The following is a 17,288-nucleotide window of genomic DNA, read 5'->3' as shown; positions in this document are numbered from 1 at the left end:
AATATATATGAATATAATATATATATGCATATAATATATATGAATATACATGAATATAATATTCTATATATGAATATAATATATATTAATATACATGAATATAATATAATATATATGAATATAATAATATGGATATACATGAATATAATATATATGAATATACATGAACAGGGGTGGGTGGGTGGAGGCTGATCCTAGATCTGTGTTCCTACTCTGAGAGGCTTGATACATACAGCCCTTGGTCTTGACCCCATAACTACACATACACCATCACTGCAGTTTGTTGTATCCAAACAGACACACTTCAAATCATTTGAATGAACAGTGTCAAATAGATTGATTGATTTAGGCCTGCCGGCTAGTAGTCTTACATCTTGCAACGAAGAAAAAAGAAGCCATGATTAACCGATGATAAATCCTTTGAACTTTGAAAATTAAAGTCAAATACACAGTCTGTGTATTGTTCCCAGTCTTGCCATCTCCTCCACCCCAGCAATGGAAAATTCCAGAAGTTTTAGTGGCTGGTGTGAGACAGTAGAGGTCTCGAGTATGTGTTAAACACTGCCATCTACTGGTGGAAATAGTACAGGACACAAAGGGTTCAGATTCTCTCCTTGGCCTTCTCAGTTGCCGAACAGAAGAGTGTCCTCCCCTCCTCGATAGCCACCTTTCATCGGGGAGAAGGAAAGTATACACGTTTAAAAATGATATGCTAATTATTTTATCTATAAAAAAATATGATTGTACAACTAACTTCATTTGTTTTTTAATCACATTTGGGTTTTTTTATTCAAATGAGCATCAAAGAGTGAACTTAAACAATAACAGAATTGAGGACTGAGGTATCGTTACTTACAGCTGAGGACATGGTTCTTGTCTTAGCATAGTTCATGTTCATTACAAAAAGATAAAAGACTAACAACTTTGAGACAGAAATGCAGGCTGAGTTATTGTACAATACAGGTGGAAGAACATCGTTACAGAGGAGCTTGTGAAATTATCCTGGTTTGTGTTAGTTGGAACAATTTAAATCGTCAATGAATTCATCACCTGAGTTGATTTCACAGGAGGCTGCCGAGAGGAGAGCGGCTCATAATGGTCGGAACGGGGTAGATGGAATGGCATGAAAACAGCTGGAGACCAGGTGTTGAGATGCCATTCCACAAATTCCGCTCCAGTCATTACCACGAGCCCGTTCTCTTCTAATTAAGAAGCTACCAGCCTCCAGTGGTTAATTTCCTTTACTGTATTGGAGAATATCAATGTCTTAAACAATTCCCACAGCGATCCAACTAAACTACCAGGCCAAATAATACTTCTTAAAACCATTGGTCACTCAAAACGAGGTAAATTTAACTAAATAAAAGTCTCTGCATCTGCAATTTGACAACAAAAAACACCATTGAAAACAAGTCCTTTCCTCTCCTTCGGGATCCATGAACATAACATGAGCTGCTAGCCCACCCTGTTGGGCGAAGCTACCAGGACGACACCATCACCTCTGACAAACAACATGGAGGTGTTCCTCTTTGTTGACTGGAAAACAGAAAAACACATGAACCCTTCTTTCAGCATTTCAGTGTTCCATTCCCAGGGCTGTCTGAGCACCTCTCCAGGGGTCCACACATCTTGGTTGGAGGAGCACCTGCACACTACAACAACAATTCATTTTTCTAGGGTCCAATGAATGTGTAAACATTTTACAAATATTTAGATTGTAGCCTTGTCATGGCACCCCCTACAGGACTCCAATTGCTTCCAATTACCCTAGGTCACGCCCCTTCCCTCCAAAACCTGTTCCCACTCCCTTAATCACCTCTCCTCATTCGCCACTTAACCAGCATGCTGCTTCCTCAACGCTAGAACAGTTTGCTTGATGATGCCACAGGGTGTGACTGAAAGTGCCTTTTCATATATGTAGAAGAAGTGTTTAAACCATGTATATTATGCTGCCTGAACTTCTGTTGTGTCCATGCTGATGATCCTTCTGTGTTTCTCCTGACATTTTCTAGACATTGTTATGTTACTCTAGAGTGGATTTCCACAGCACATAATAATTAATTTAAAAAATCTCCAATCTGTCTGTTTTAAACTAGAGATGTCTTTTTAACCCGCCGATGTCGCCCTTCCACATCGACGACGGAAGTTGGCCAGGCTACAGCGATGTTTGTCAGACCATGAGACGTCCCAACAACAAACAAACAAAATCTGTCTTCTCATCAAAACGTCTGTAGCGCCCAACCGGTTTGACTATGACATCTCTATGGAAAGGTGACTCATGAATACGATGGTGTTCTCTGTTTTGCTCTGTTTTAACATCTCTACTGTTGTTACCGTCTCCTCAACATCTCCCAAGATCATGTTCAAGTGCTGATCGTAGTAGGCCTGGAACAAAGACAAACCACAGACTTAGCAGTTCATGCCACAAAGAGGATCATTAGGGCATGCTGCTTGCAACTCCAAGTTCCCGGGTTCGATTTAGCAGGGGCCACAGATACGAAACTACTGTAAATAGCTTTGGATTATTTCAAAGGTCAAGACTGATTCTACAGTGGCAAGTGCCAAGTTGGGCCTCTAGTTTGGCAAGCCAGGATATACAGTTGAAGTCGGAAGTTTACATACACCTTAGCCAAATACAGTTGAAGTCGGAAGTTTACATACACCTTAGCCAAATACATTAAAACTCAGTTTCACAATTCCTGACATTTAATCCTAGCAAAATTTCCCTGTCTTTGGTCAGTTAGGATCACCACTTTATTTTAAGAATGTGAAATGTCAGAATAATAGTAGAGAGAATGATTTATTTCAGCTTTTATTTCTTTCATCACATTCCCAGTGGGTCAGAAGTTTACATACACTCAATTAGTATTCTGTAGCATTGCCTTTAACTTGCTTAACTTGGGTCAAACGTTTTGGGTGGCCTTCCACAAGCTTCCCACAATAAATTGGGTGAATTTTGGCCCATTTCTCTGAACAGAGCTGTTGTAACTGAGTCAGGTTTGTAGGCCTCCTTGCTCACACACACTTTTTCAGTTCTGCCAACAAATTTTCTGTAGGATTGAGGTCAGGGCTTTGTGATGGCCACTCCAATACCTTGACTTTGTTGTCCTTAAGCCATTTTGCCGCAACTTTGGAAGTATGCTTGGGGTCATTGTCCATTTGGAAGACCCATTTGCGACCAAGCTTTAACTTCCTGACTGATGTCTGAGATGTTGCTTCAATATATCCACATCATTTTCCATCCTCATGATGCCATCTATTTTGTGAAGTGCACCAGTCCCTCCTGCAGCAAAGCACCCCAACAACATGATGCTGCCACCCCCATGCTTCATGATTAGGATGGTGTTCTTCAGCTTGCAAGCCTCCCCCTTTTTCATCTAAACATAACGATGGTCATTATGGCCAAACAGTTCTATTTTTGGTTCATCAGACCAGAGGACATTTCTCCAAAAGTACGATCTTTGTCCACATGTGCAGTTGCAAACCGTAGTCTGGCATTTTTATGGCGGTTTTGGAGCAGTGGCTTCTTCCTTGCTGAGCGGCCTTTCAGGTTATGTCGATATAGGACTCGCTTTACTGTGGATATAGATACTTTTGTACCTGTTTCCTCCAGCATCTTCACAAGGTCCTTTGCTGTTGTTCTGGGATTGATTTGCACTTTTCGCACCAAAGTACGTTCATCTCTAGGAGACAGAATGCGTCTCCTTCCTGAGCGGTATGACGGCTGTCTGGTCCCATGGTGTTTATACTTGCGTACTATTGTTTGAACAGATGAACGTAGTACCTTCAGGTGTTTGGAAATTGTCTCCCAAGGATGAACCAGACTTGTGGAGGTCTACAAATTTTTTTCTGAGGTATTGGCTGATTTCTTTTGATTTTTCCACGATGTCAAATAAAGAGGCACTGAGTTGGAAGGTAGGCCTTGAAATACATCCACAGGTACACCTACAATTGACTCAAATTATGTCAATTAGCCTATCAGAAGCTTCTAAAGCCATGACATCATTTTCTGGAATTTTCCAAGCTGTTTAAAGGCACAGTCAACTTAGTGTATGTAAACTTCTGGCCCACTGGAATTGTGATACAGTGAATTATAAGTGAAATAATCTGTCTGTAAACAATTGTTGAAAGAATTACTTGTGTCATGCACAAAGTAGATGGCCTAACCGACTTGACAAAACTATAGTTTGTTAACAAGAAATTTGTGGAGTGGTTGGAAAAACGAGTTTTAATGATTCCAACCGAAGTGTATGTAAACTTCTGACTTCAACTGTATCTGCTCTGTGTACACTGTATCTGCTCTGTGTACACTGAATCTGCTCTGTGTACACTGATCTCAATAAACATAACATCAACGTACACTTCTGCAGCTAGGCAACCAAGTCAAAGGATGATCACCACTGTCTTAACGGCTACTCACATGCAATCTGCCCCTTAAGTTCTCTGTCGTTCCTCATCTTCACATACATCGGATCAGATCCAGAGGCTCTTCCACTGTGTTACTGGTCATTTGCTACAACAGAGACCAGATTAGATTTTGGTTTTATGCCCACTTAAAAATGGTGAACTATCAGTGAGCGTTAGGCACTCATTCCCATTAGGACAATTGGCCCTGCGTCGTCCGGTTTGGCCGGGGTAGGCCGTCATTGTAAATAAGAATTTGTTCTTAACTGACTTGCTAAGTTAAGGTTTGTTTTCATGGTTGTCAATAAGTAGCCTAAGTAGAATCACTTTTTAAGCATAGACATTAAATATAGACTTGAATACGCTTGATGTTACAAGAAGGCATGAAAACCATGCAACACATCAATGTATTTTGCATGAATGTCCAACAACTAGCTCTGGTCCAGTGCATTAGCGCTCTAGACTACAGCTATTCAAACCTATTTAGCACCATCTATGACCAACCCTATGCAAGTAGCTACATGTAAACCACTGTAAGTCTTCTATAAGTAGGTCTGGTCCTTTATGGCACAGGAGGAACTGCAGAGTTGCTTGTTCACATTCACTAGAGTGTCACACACAAAAGCATGTGGACACCTGATTGTCAAAGATCTAATTCCAAAATTATGGGCATTATATATTTTTTTATGTTACCAGGCAAGTCAGTTAAGAACAATTTCTTATTTTCAATGACGGCCTAGGAACAGTGGGTTAAATGCCTTGTTCAGGGGCAGAACGGCAGATTTTTACCTTGTCAGCTCGGGGATTCGATCCATCAACCTTTCAGTTACTGGCTCTAACCACTAGGCTACCTGCCGCGAACATAGCATACAAAACAAGTGATAACTACAGTTTTGTTACTATCTAGCTGCTGCTACTCAAGCTAGCCTCTTATCTTCATATCTCCACACAGTTGTGCCCTTGAAAGATACGAAAAGGACAGGATGGACCAAAAACTGTGGTCACTCTCAGACGGCCCTTTGTCTTTGGTCGCGTGAAAAAGTTCACAAAGACAAAAACACTAGCTTCTTCATACATGACAGAAACAGACAGTGGAAATGTACAGGTTTAAGGCTTACGTTTAAGGCGTATGTGTATAACAGAGTTTGTCATTTTCCCACCATAAGTGTGACACCTACAAATGTCATTCATGTTGAATTCAATTTAACAACAATAGTGGTGTGTGGGTAAAATCACTGGGGAAGCCAAGCCAGGGGGGGAAAACATATTACAACCTATATGTTGTGATAATTGTGATGTTCCATCCTCTTAGGCCAGGGGCACAATGTATGAATTTATGGTTGGGTCCGATTCACCAATGTAATTATAGGCCAGTACGGATAATTAAGTAAAACCACAAGTCCGAGATGCAACAATTCAAATGTTCTTCTGTCAATGATGTTTGGTTTGATGTGATGTGATTGGATTGAAGCCAAATCCAAACTGGCTTCCCTTGACATTTTTTGGGGGGTGCACCAGGATCATTTACAGTTCAGCTTGCTCAGTTTAGCTCAACGCTGATTGGCTGTTATTGTATATTGTTTTCATCACGGGAGGTCAAAATGCTATGTGGCTTCGCTTGCATTCAGTGCTATGGGTGGCAACAATATCATACAATTTTTGACAAGACTGCAGTCAGATAGATGGGCTACACATACAGAGACAGAGGGGCGCTGTTTCGCTCGTTCGGGGCTTTCTCTAGTGTGATACATTCATCCTCTTGTAATTATTTTATGTTTTTTTTTCTTGGTCAATGTTTTGTGGAAGCCTGGCTTCCCTTGGCATCCATGAATACACGCCACTGAAATAGCATAATTTTCCCTTTTGCGTCATGGTTGAAATATGTCGCATGTCCACATGAATTTTTGTCATTCGGTGAGTTTTCATAATTGCACACGTGACTGAAACCGATATGCTTTTTCACGCGTCCCCCGCCACGCGTGAGAGAATCGTTAGGCTTCTACTGTAGAGTCCAGGGATTACGCGTCACATAACTGCAGTAGACTACAGCCTCATTCTCACCGGTACCATTATCACATACCGCGCTGCTGATCATTTAAGCGGGAGAACTAGTGTCTGCGAATTTTACCATTTTTATTTTATGTAAGCTACCCGAGGGGAATGAGTCCTCCGTTTGCGGTTCTTGCGGTGCTGGCCGCTTGCCTTTGCGGTGTGCCTCTGCTGGTGGTTTGTAGTGACCATCTAAATTACAGACCCATCATCGGTAAGCCTTTCCGAATCAATCTATAGGGTGAATTTGTATGTATGAGTGTATCTGGAATGTTCCTTATATGCTGCTGCTGGTAATGTGTTATTCTAGAATGTTCTGGGATCATTATTGAAGCCTATCAATTCCAGCATGAAATGGTCCGTTTTTCTAGGAAGTGAAACAAGAGAAACTCTCACTTCAGAATGTCATCTTGATTGCATAGATTTTTATAAATTATAAAAAATATATTTAATATTTTTCACTGATCAACGTGAATCCTCATGTAGCCAATGCAGAGTTATAGACAGGCTGCTCAATATTTCGCCTTCTAAAAAGCAGGTTATTTAGAAATGTCTCTCATGTATATAGGCTAAGTAGCTAAATAGTCTGTTGAAATCGCCCATAGACGTTGTTAATCAAGTGTAGACTGAGAGAGAGAGGACTGTTAAAGAAGAACATTGAATCTGTGAGATGATGATGATGATGATGATGATGATGATGATGATGATGATGATGGCTGTATATATTAACCACACCTGTCTTCACAGTAACCTTTAACCCTATCCATCAGCTTAAAAGCAAACCAAGTGGAGGGTTTGTTGACGTTTTTGTTGTTTTTCAAAGGAATAAGTCCTTGTAATTGTAATGTAATATGTTGCTATAAGTCATGTCCAAGCCAGAACTGGCCAGGAGCCCGTCTCCTGTTTCTGTAGCGTGAGGCAACTTGATGTACAACTACAGCCACCTAGACATTATGCTAGTCTAGTTGTAGTTTAATGGAAAGTGTTATTTCAGGTGTCCTGGCCCAGGAGAACATAGTAGGAGACCCTCATGCTCAGGGATCCTCCTACATCGCTGCTTCCTATGTAAAGTACCTGGAGAGTGCTGGAGCCAGAGTTGTCCCCATAAGAATACACCAAACAGATGAAGAATACGAGAAGATATTTAACTCAATAAACGGGTGAGTGAAATTATTGCTCACTTATTATGTTCCTGTAAAGAGATGCCTTCATCGAATAATTAAAATGCCAGGAACTATAGGCAATTATGATTTGAATTTGATTGCTTGATTCTGATTGGTTGATTGGTTGTTTTAGGTTGCTGCTACCAGGTGGGGACGTGGACCTGGAGACGTCCCAGTTCAGTCGACTGTCGAAGATCTTCTATGATCTGGCTATCAAGGTACATAATATAATCAATGTATCAATTCCATACCCACCAAAATCCAATTTGGTTTTTTATCCCTTATTGACGATGGCTGTTTTTGAATTGTTTTCAGTAACTATATAACGGTTTCAAAGAATAAATCTATCGTTTTAAATGTTGAATATTCTGTTTGGTACCCACAGTTTTAGACTGCCCCCTACCCCTTTCCCTTGTCCCTGACCTTTCTATAAAACAGTGTAGTGGTGGAGCGTCCACTATATTGCTTCCACCTGTTGAGCAACACCTGTTGGGCAGAACTCGGGTTGATTCGTGGTCCTCTTTTTGTCGTTGTCGTCCTCTCTCCATGCAGGCCAACGATGCGTCTGATCACTTCCCTATTTGGGGTACGTGCCAAGGTCTTCAGCAGATGACGGTACTGACCAGCAACAAGAACCTTCTGACTCTAACAGACACCAAGGCTGTGGCCCTGCCTCTCACATTCACCCCAGGTCAGAGACAACACCACGTTTCTGACGACTTTATCAGTAAAGGCCTATGTTTGTCTATGAATATTGATATTGTGCCTTGTATAGAGAACAAGCCTATGGAGGGTGAGGGAACAATTCATCGAATTTGTTTAACAAACACCCCTGTTCTAACAACATCTTAACTCCCCTTGTGTTTTGATGGGACTAAGATTCTGTAGCTCAGCAAAAAGCCCTAGAATGTCTTATTTTTTCCTCTAATTTGGACTAAAACATTGATAAAAAGAAGCTATTAATACTTTTCTAACAGGAGAGTACAGGGCCATGTACTCCTTTTCATAGGAGTACAGGGCCATGTTCATTTGGGCAGTAAATAGAAAGAAATACGTTACGTTTTCCATTGCTTGACTAAATGCCAGGGGGAAAAAAGTTCCCTGGACCAAAAAAAAACTGAACATTGATCTTGACAATCAATTTTTGGCCTTTTTAAAACTAGAATCTGCAGTTGAAATAATAACAAAGCGGGCGCCCCAGCGGCCACCACTCTTTTGGTAAAAAGTTGAGGGATGGGCCTGGAGAAATGTAACCACTTTCAAATTCATAGACCGAGCTATGGATGCAAGGACTGACCATCCACGATATAGTATAGATTTATCATGTGTTGAGGCTATACAGTGTTTGTTTACATTCACATTGTTTAGAAACGTTAGAACAAAAAAAAGGTGTATATTTTGGGTTCTGATTGGGTACGACAGGCATTTTATAAGTTATATTCTTCAAGAATCAATGGGTATATATCATTAATTTACAAGTCCAAAACATTTATGTAGCAACTAAGGATTCAAGCTTTAATATTTGAGTTATCTTTGTTTACCACAGCTTCACAGAACAGCCGTCTGTTCAAGGCCTTCCCCGGTAGCCTGCTACAGTCTCTGTCAGAGGACAACATCACCTCCAACTTTCACAGCTGGAGTCTGTCGCTACAGGTACTGTCTGATGACGTCAATAAACACACATTAATATGTCTCTGCTACTGTCTGACTGCTGGCTGACTTGTTTTAGGGACTGATAGACTTGTTTTTAGGGAAGGAAAGAGTACAGAAGTGACCACAAAGTGTTTGAACAAACAATATTCTATAGAATTAAAATGCCTTTAATTTTTAATGGGTTTAAAGACTGCTGCGTTTGGGCAGCATGGTATTCGTCAGGGTGAAGGCCATGCTGCCCAAACAACACATCAGTTCTGAGGAGTTTGTTACATTGAACATGCAATACAAATGAAGGCATTTTTATTACATGAAGAGTGCCTTGGTTCCTCCTCGTTTTTTGATGACGAATGAACCCCTTTTTTACCAAAGAGCAGCTATCTACAGAGCCCTACTATTGTGTGCCCTATCAGTGCTTTCTTCCTTCTCCTTTCTACAAGCATTATTCTCTATGTGAATTATTCAACTTGTCAAACCACTGAGCTGTAAGTGTAATACCACCTCAAGCAGTCTCGTTCCGAGAATATCTGAAGACTTGTTTGAGTGTCTGTGCGTCAGAGTTACCATGTACAGATTACCTCAACTAGCCTGTACGTCAGTTACCATGTACAGATTACCTCAACTAGCCTGTACGTCAGTTACCATGTACAGATTACCTCAACTAGCCTGTACGTCAGAGTTACCATGTACAGATTACCTCAACTAGCCTGTACGTCAGAGTTACCATGTACAGATTACCTCAACTAGCCTGTACGTCAGTTACCATGTACAGATTACCTCAACTAGCCTGTACGTCAGAGTTACCATGTACAGATTACCTCAACTAGCCTGTACGTCAGAGTTACCATGTACAGACTACCTCAACTAGCCTGTACGTCAGAGTTACCATGTACAGACTACCTCAACTAGCCTGTACGTCAGAGTTACCATGTACAGACTACCTCAACTAGCCTGTACGTCAGAGTTACCATGTACAGATTACCTCAACTAGCCTGTGCGTCAGAGTCACTTCGCCCCCCCACCTACATGTACAGATTACCTCAACTAGCCTGTACCACCGCACATTGACTCGGTACTGGTGCCCGCTGTTTATAGCCTTGTTATTCTTATTTTGTTACTTTTTATTATTACTTTTTATTTTAGCCTACTTTTTAGCCTATATTTTCTGTTAACTGTTGGTTAAGGGCTTGTAAGTAAGCATTCCACGGTAAAGTCTACACTTGTTGTATTCGGCGCATGTGACAAATAAAGTTTCATTTGAATATATCTTGTCCTATTCCTTTTAGACATTTCAGTTCTCCTGTTTCATAGACTAGAGCAAAAAAATACATGTATTTCTCAGCAACAATGTAACCTTTTTTTTAATTTTTTTATTCCGGAACATTCCAAAATAACTAAATGTAATGATTCATGTCACCAGAACTACAGCCGGAATGCCAGACTGAAACGTTTCTACAAGGTTCTGACCACCAACACAGATGGCAGGAGAGAGTTCATTTCTACCATGGAAGGTACTGTACACTGTCTGAACATGGCTAGAGTGACTTTAGTCACAAGGTTAATTTGGCAGTCAGATGTTGTCAGTGTTACTGGTAGGACTTATCACTTTTCAGCTGATATCTGTTAAGCTGGTCTTGGACAAACGTTTCACTGTATTTGAACACACTGTTTACTGTAGGTAAATATTATGTAACCATGGGATCCCTGCAGCTGTGTGTGTGTGTGTGTGTGTGTGTGTGTGTGTGTGTGTGTGTGTGTGTGTGTGTGTGTGTGTGTGTGTGTGTGTGTGTGTGTGTGTGTGTGTGTGTGTGTGTGTGTGTGTGTGTGTGTGTGCAATCCTTCACAAGCAGGGTATGTTGATTCACACGTATTCAACTCATGGGTGATGTTTTTAAAATACATTCACTTCAGTGTGTTGACTTATCAATCGGTCATGTGCACAAGACTCCAGGTCCTAGTTAGCCACACTGTACCTGGATACTGGAGTGATCTGTTTTCTGCTGTCTAATGGCCCACACTGTACCTGGATACTAGAGTGATCTGTTTTCTGCTGTCTAATGGCCCACACTGTACCTGGAGACTAGAGTGATCTGTTTTCTGCTGTCTAATGGCCCACACTGTACCTGGAGACTAGAGTGATCTGTTTTCTGCTGTCTAATGGCCCACACTGTACCTGGAGACTAGAGTGATCTGTTTTCTGCTGTCTAATGGCCCACACTGTACCTGGAGACTAGAGTGATCTGTTTTCTGCTGTCTAATGGCCCACACTGTACCTGGATACTAGAGTGATCTGTTTTCTGCTGTCTAATGGCCCACACTGTACCCGGAGACTAGAGTGATCTGTTTTCTGCTGTCTAATGGCCCACACTGTACCTGGATACTAGAGTGATCTGTTTTCTGCTGTCTAATGGCCCACACTGTACCTGGAGACTAGAGTGATCTGTTTTCTGCTGTCTAATGGCCCACACTGTACCTGGAGACTAGAGTGATCTGTTTTCTGCTGTCTAATGGCCCACACTGTACCCGGAGACTAGAGTGATCTGTTTTCTGCTGTCTAATGGCCCACACTGTACCTGGAGACTAGAGTGATCTGTTTTCTGCTGTCTAATGGCCCACACTGTACCTGGAGACTAGAGTGATCTGTTTTCTGCTGTCTAATGGCCCACACTGTACCTGGAGACTAGAGTGATCTGTTTTCTGCTGTCTAATGGCCCACACTGTACCTGGATACTAGAGTGATCTGTTTTCTGCTGTCTAATGGCCCACACTGTACCCGGAGACTAGAGTGATCTGTTTTCTGCTGTCTAATGGCCCACACTGTACCTGGATACTAGAGTGATCTGTTTTCTGCTGTCTAATGGCCCACACTGTACCCGGAGACTAGAGTGATCTGTTTTCTGCTGTCTAATGGCCCACACTGTACCCGGAGACTAGAGTGATCTGTTTTCTGCTGTCTAATGGCCCACACTGTACCTGGAGACTAGAGTGATCTGTTTTCTGCTGTCTAATGGCCCACACTGTACCTGGAGACTAGAGTGATCTGTTTTCTGCTGTCTAATGGCCCACACTGTACCTGGAGACTAGAGTGATCTGTTTTCTGCTGTCTAATGGCCCACACTGTACCTGGAGACTAGAGTGATCTGTTTTCTGCTGTCTAATGGCCCACACTGTACCTGGATACTAGAGTGATCTGTTTTCTGCTGTCTAATGGCCCACACTGTACCTGGAGACTAGAGTGATCTGTTTTCTGCTGTCTAATGGCCCACACTGTACCTGGATACTAGAGTGATCTGTTTTCTGCTGTCTAATGGCCCACACTGTACCTGGAGACTAAAGTGATCTGTTTTCTGCTGTCCAATGGCCCACACTGTACCTGGAGACTAGAGTGATCTGTTTTCTGCTGTCTAATGGCCCACACTGTACCCGGAGACTAGAGTGATCTGTTTTCTGCTGTCTAATGGCTATGCTGTAACTGGGACCTAGAGTTATCTGTTTTCTGCTGTCTAATGGCCCACACTGTACCCGGATACTAGAGTGATCTGTTCTCTGCTGTCCAATGGCTATGCTGTAACTGGGACCTAGAGTTGTTCTAGTATCTATGTTCTCATGTTTGTTTTCTTGTTCTAGCAAACCACTATCCGTTCTATGCTGTCCAGTGGCACCCTGAGAAGAGTCCCTTTGAGTGGGTAGATAAACCAGGCATGGTCCACTCTGCTGCCTCCGTCAGAGCATCCTTCTACACAGCACACTTCTTTGTCTCCGAGGGTGAGTTATTTTAGTCCACTTTTCTTTTAAGCAGGCAAATCAGTTAAGAACAAAGCTGGCCTGGTGAGGGACTGTAGATTAGTTATTGGACTGTACGACGCTGGCCTGGTGAGGGACTGTAGATTAGTTATTGGACTGTATGACGCTGGCCTGGTGAGGGACTGTAGATTAGTTATTAGACTGTATGACGCTGGCCTGGTGAGGGACTGTAGATTAGTTATTGGACTGTACGACGCTGGCCTGGTGAGGGACTGTAGATTAGTTATTGGACTGTATGACACTGGCCTGGGGAGGGACTGTAGATTAGTTATTGGACTGTACGATGCTGGCCTAGTGAGGGACTGTAGATTAGTTATTGGACTGTACGACGCTGGCCTGGTGAGGGACTGTAGATTAGTTATTAGACTGTACGACGCTGGTCTGGTGAGGGACTGTAGATTAGTTATTGGACTGTACGATGCTGGCCTGGTGAGGGACTGTAGATTAGTTATTGGACTGTACGATGCTGGCCTAGTGAGGGACTGTAGATTAGTTATTGGACTATACGACGCTGGCCTGGTGAGGGACTGTAGATTAGTTATTAGACTGTACGACGCTGGTCTGGTGAGGGACTGTAGATTAGTTATTGGACTGTACGATGCTGGCCTAGTGAGGGACTGTAGATTAGTTATTGGACTGTACGACGCTGGCCTGGTGAGAGACTGTAGATTAGTTTTTGGACTGTACGATGCTGGCCTGGTGAGGGACTGTAGATTATTATTGGACTGTACGATGCTGGCCTAGTGAGGGACTGTAGATTAGTTATTGGACTGTACGACACTGGTCTGGTGAGGGACTGTACAACGCTGGCCTGGTGAGGGACTGTAGATTAGTTATTGGACTGTACGACGCTGGCCTGGTGAGGGACTGTAGATTAGTTATTGGACTGTACGATGCTGGCCTAGTGAGTGACTGTAGATTAGTTATTGGACTGTACGACGCTGGCCTGGTGAGGGACTGTAGATTAGTTATTGGACTGTACGATGCTGGCCTAGTGAGGGACTGTAGATTAGTTATTGGACTGTACGACGCTGGCCTAGTGAGGGACTGTAGATTAGTTATTAGACTGTACGACACCGGTCTGGTGAGGGACTGTACAACGCTGGCCTGGTGAGGGACTGTAGATTAGTTATTGGACTGTACGACGCTGGCCTGGTGAGGGACTGTAGATTAGTTATTGGACTGTACGATGCTGGCCTAGTGAGGGACTGTACAACACTGGTCTGGTGAGGGACTGTAGATTAGTTATTGGACTGTACGACGCTGGCCTAGTGAGTGACTGTAGATTAGTTATTGGACTGTACGACGCTGGCCTAGTGAGGGACTGTAGATTAGTTATTGGACTGTACGATGCTGGCCTAGTGAGTGACTGTAGATTAGTTATTGGACTGTACGATGCTGGCCTAGTGAGGGACTGTAGATTAGTTATTGGACTGTACGATGCTGGCCTAGTGAGTGACTGTAGATTAGTTATTGGACTGTACGACGCTGGCCTGGTGAGGGACTGTAGATTAGTTATTGGACTGTACGACACTTGCCTGGTGAGGGACTGTAGATTAGTTATTGGACTGTACGACGCTGGCCTGGTGAGGGACTGTAGATTAGTTATTGGACTGTACGACGCTGGCCTGGTGAGGGACTGTAGATTAGTTATTGGACTGTACGACACTGGCCTGGTGAGGGACTGTAGATTAGTTATTGGACTGTACGACGCTGGCCTGGTGAGGGACTGTAGATTAGTTATTGGACTGTACGACGCTGGCCTGGTGAGGGACTGTAGATTAGTTATTGGACTGTACGACACTGGCCTGGTGAGGGGCTGTAGATTAGTTATTGGACTGTATGACACTGGCCTGGTGAGGGACTGTAGATTAGTTATTGGACTGTACGACGCTGGCCTGGTGAGGGACTGTAGATTAGTTATTGGACTGTACGACGCTGGCCTGGTGAGGGACTGTAGATTCGTTATTGGACTGTATGACACTGGCCTGGTGAGGGACTGTAGATTAGTTATTGGACTGTACGACGCTGGCCTGGTGAGGGACTGTAGATTAGTTATTGGACTGTACGACACTGGCCTGGTGAGGGACTGTAGATTAGTTATTGGACTGTACGACACTGGCCTGGTGAGGGACTGTAGATTAGTTATTGGACTGTACGACGCTGGCCTGGTGAGGGACTGTACAACGCTGGCCTGGTGAGGAACTGTAGATTAGTTATTGGACTGTACGACGTTGGCCTGGTGAGGGACTGTAGATTAGTTATTGGACTGTATGACACTGGCCTGGTGAGGGACTGTAGATTAGTTATTGGACTGTACGATGCTGGCCTAGTGAGGGACTGTAGATTAGTTATTGGACTGTACGACGCTGGCCTGGTGAGGGACTGTAGATTAGTTATTGGACTGTACGACGCTGGCCTGGTGAGGGACTGTAGATTAGTTATTGGACTGTACGACGCTGGCCTGGTGAGGGACTGTAGATTAGTTATTGGACTGTACGACGCTGGCCTGGTGAGGGACTGTAGATTAGTTATTGGACTGTACGACGCTGGCCTGGTGAGGGACTGTAGATTAGTTATTGGACTGTACGATGCTGGCCTAGTGAGGGACTGTAGATTAGTTATTGGACTGTACGACGCTGGCCTGGTGAGGGACTGTAGATTAGTTATTGGACTGTACGACGCTGGCCTGGTGAGGGACTGTAGATTAGTTATTGGACTGTACGACGCTGGCCTGGTGAGGGACTGTAGATTAGTTATTGGACTGTACGATGCTGGCCTAGTGAGGGACTGTAGATTAGTTATTGGACTGTACGACGCTGGCCTAGTGAGGGACTGTAGATTAGTTATTAGACTGTACGACACTGGTCTGGTGAGGGACTGTACAACGCTGGCCTGGTGAGGGACTGTAGATTAGTTATTGGACTGTACGACGCTGGCCTGGTGAGGGACTGTAGATTAGTTATTGGACTGTACGACGCTGGCCTGGTGAGGGACTGTAGATTAGTTATTGGACTGTACGACACTGGCCTGGTGAGGGACTGTAGATTAGTTATTGGACTGTACGACGCTGGCCTGGTGAGGGACTGTAGATTAGTTATTGGACTGTACGACGCTGGCCTGGTGAGGGACTGTAGATTAGTTATTGGACTGTACGACACTGGCCTGGTGAGGGGCTGTAGATTAGTTATTGGACTGTATGACACTGGCCTGGTGAGGGACTGTAGATTAGTTATTGGACTGTACGACGCTGGCCTGGTGAGGGACTGTAGATTAGTTATTGGACTGTACGACGCTGGCCTGGTGAGGGACTGTAGATTAGTTATTGGACTGTATGACACTGGCCTGGTGAGGGACTGTAGATTAGTTATTGGACTGTACGACGCTGGCCTGGTGAGGGACTGTAGATTAGTTATTGGACTGTACGACACTGGCCTGGTGAGGGACTGTAGATTAGTTATTGGACTGTACGACACTGGCCTGGTGAGGGACTGTAGATTAGTTATTGGACTGTACGACGCTGGCCTGGTGAGGGACTGTACAACGCTGGCCTGGTGAGGGACTGTAGATTAGTTATTGGACTGTACGACGTTGGCCTGGTGAGGGACTGTAGATTAGTTATTGGACTGTATGACACTGGCCTGGTGAGGGACTGTAGATTAGTTATTGGACTGTACGATGCTGGCCTAGTGAGGGACTGTAGATTAGTTATTGGACTGTACGACGCTGGCCTGGTGAGGGACTGTAGATTAGTTATTGGACTGTACGACGCTGGCCTGGTGAGGGACTGTAGATTAGTTATTGGACTGTACGACGCTGGCCTGGTGAGGGACTGTAGATTAGTTATTGGACTGTACGACGCTGGCCTGGTGAGGGACTGTAGATTAGTTATTGGACTGTACGACGCTGGCCTGGTGAGGGACTGTAGATTAGTTATTGGACTGTACGACACTGGCCTGGTGAGGGACTGTAGATTAGTTATTGGACTGTATGACACTGGCCTGGTGAGGGACTGTAGATTAGTTATTGGACTGTACGACGCTGGCCTGGTGAGGGACTGTAGATTAGTTATTGGACTGTACGACGCTGGCCTGGTGAGGGACTGTAGATTAGTTATTGGACTGTATGACACTGGCCTGGTGAGGGACTGTAGATTAGTTATTGGACTGTACGACGCTGGCCTGGTGAGGGACTGTAGATTAGTTATTGGACTGT

At 43.6% G+C, this 17,288-nt stretch overlaps 1 protein-coding gene across 1 annotated transcript; it reads left to right on the top strand.

The window, feature by feature from the left end:
* Nucleotides 1–6,297: 6,297 nt before the first annotated feature.
* On the top strand, nt 6,298–13,063 carry zgc:171566. Its single transcript, XM_038983402.1, has 7 exons — nt 6,298–6,667; nt 7,448–7,613; nt 7,750–7,834; nt 8,169–8,307; nt 9,163–9,269; nt 10,690–10,780; nt 12,897–13,063. The coding sequence occupies exons 1-7, from the start codon at nt 6,565–6,567 to the stop codon at nt 13,046–13,048; spliced, it is 843 nt and encodes a 280-aa protein (XP_038839330.1). The 5' UTR covers nt 6,298–6,564; the 3' UTR covers nt 13,049–13,063.
* Nucleotides 13,064–17,288: the final 4,225 nt, after the last annotated feature.

This window comes from Salvelinus namaycush, unplaced genomic scaffold, assembly GCF_016432855.1.
Source record: "Salvelinus namaycush isolate Seneca unplaced genomic scaffold, SaNama_1.0 Scaffold1642, whole genome shotgun sequence".
Lineage (NCBI taxonomy): Eukaryota > Metazoa > Chordata > Actinopteri > Salmoniformes > Salmonidae > Salvelinus > Salvelinus namaycush.
Note: the sequence above shows the minus strand (reverse complement) of the source record. Positions and strands in the feature narration are given on the sequence as shown.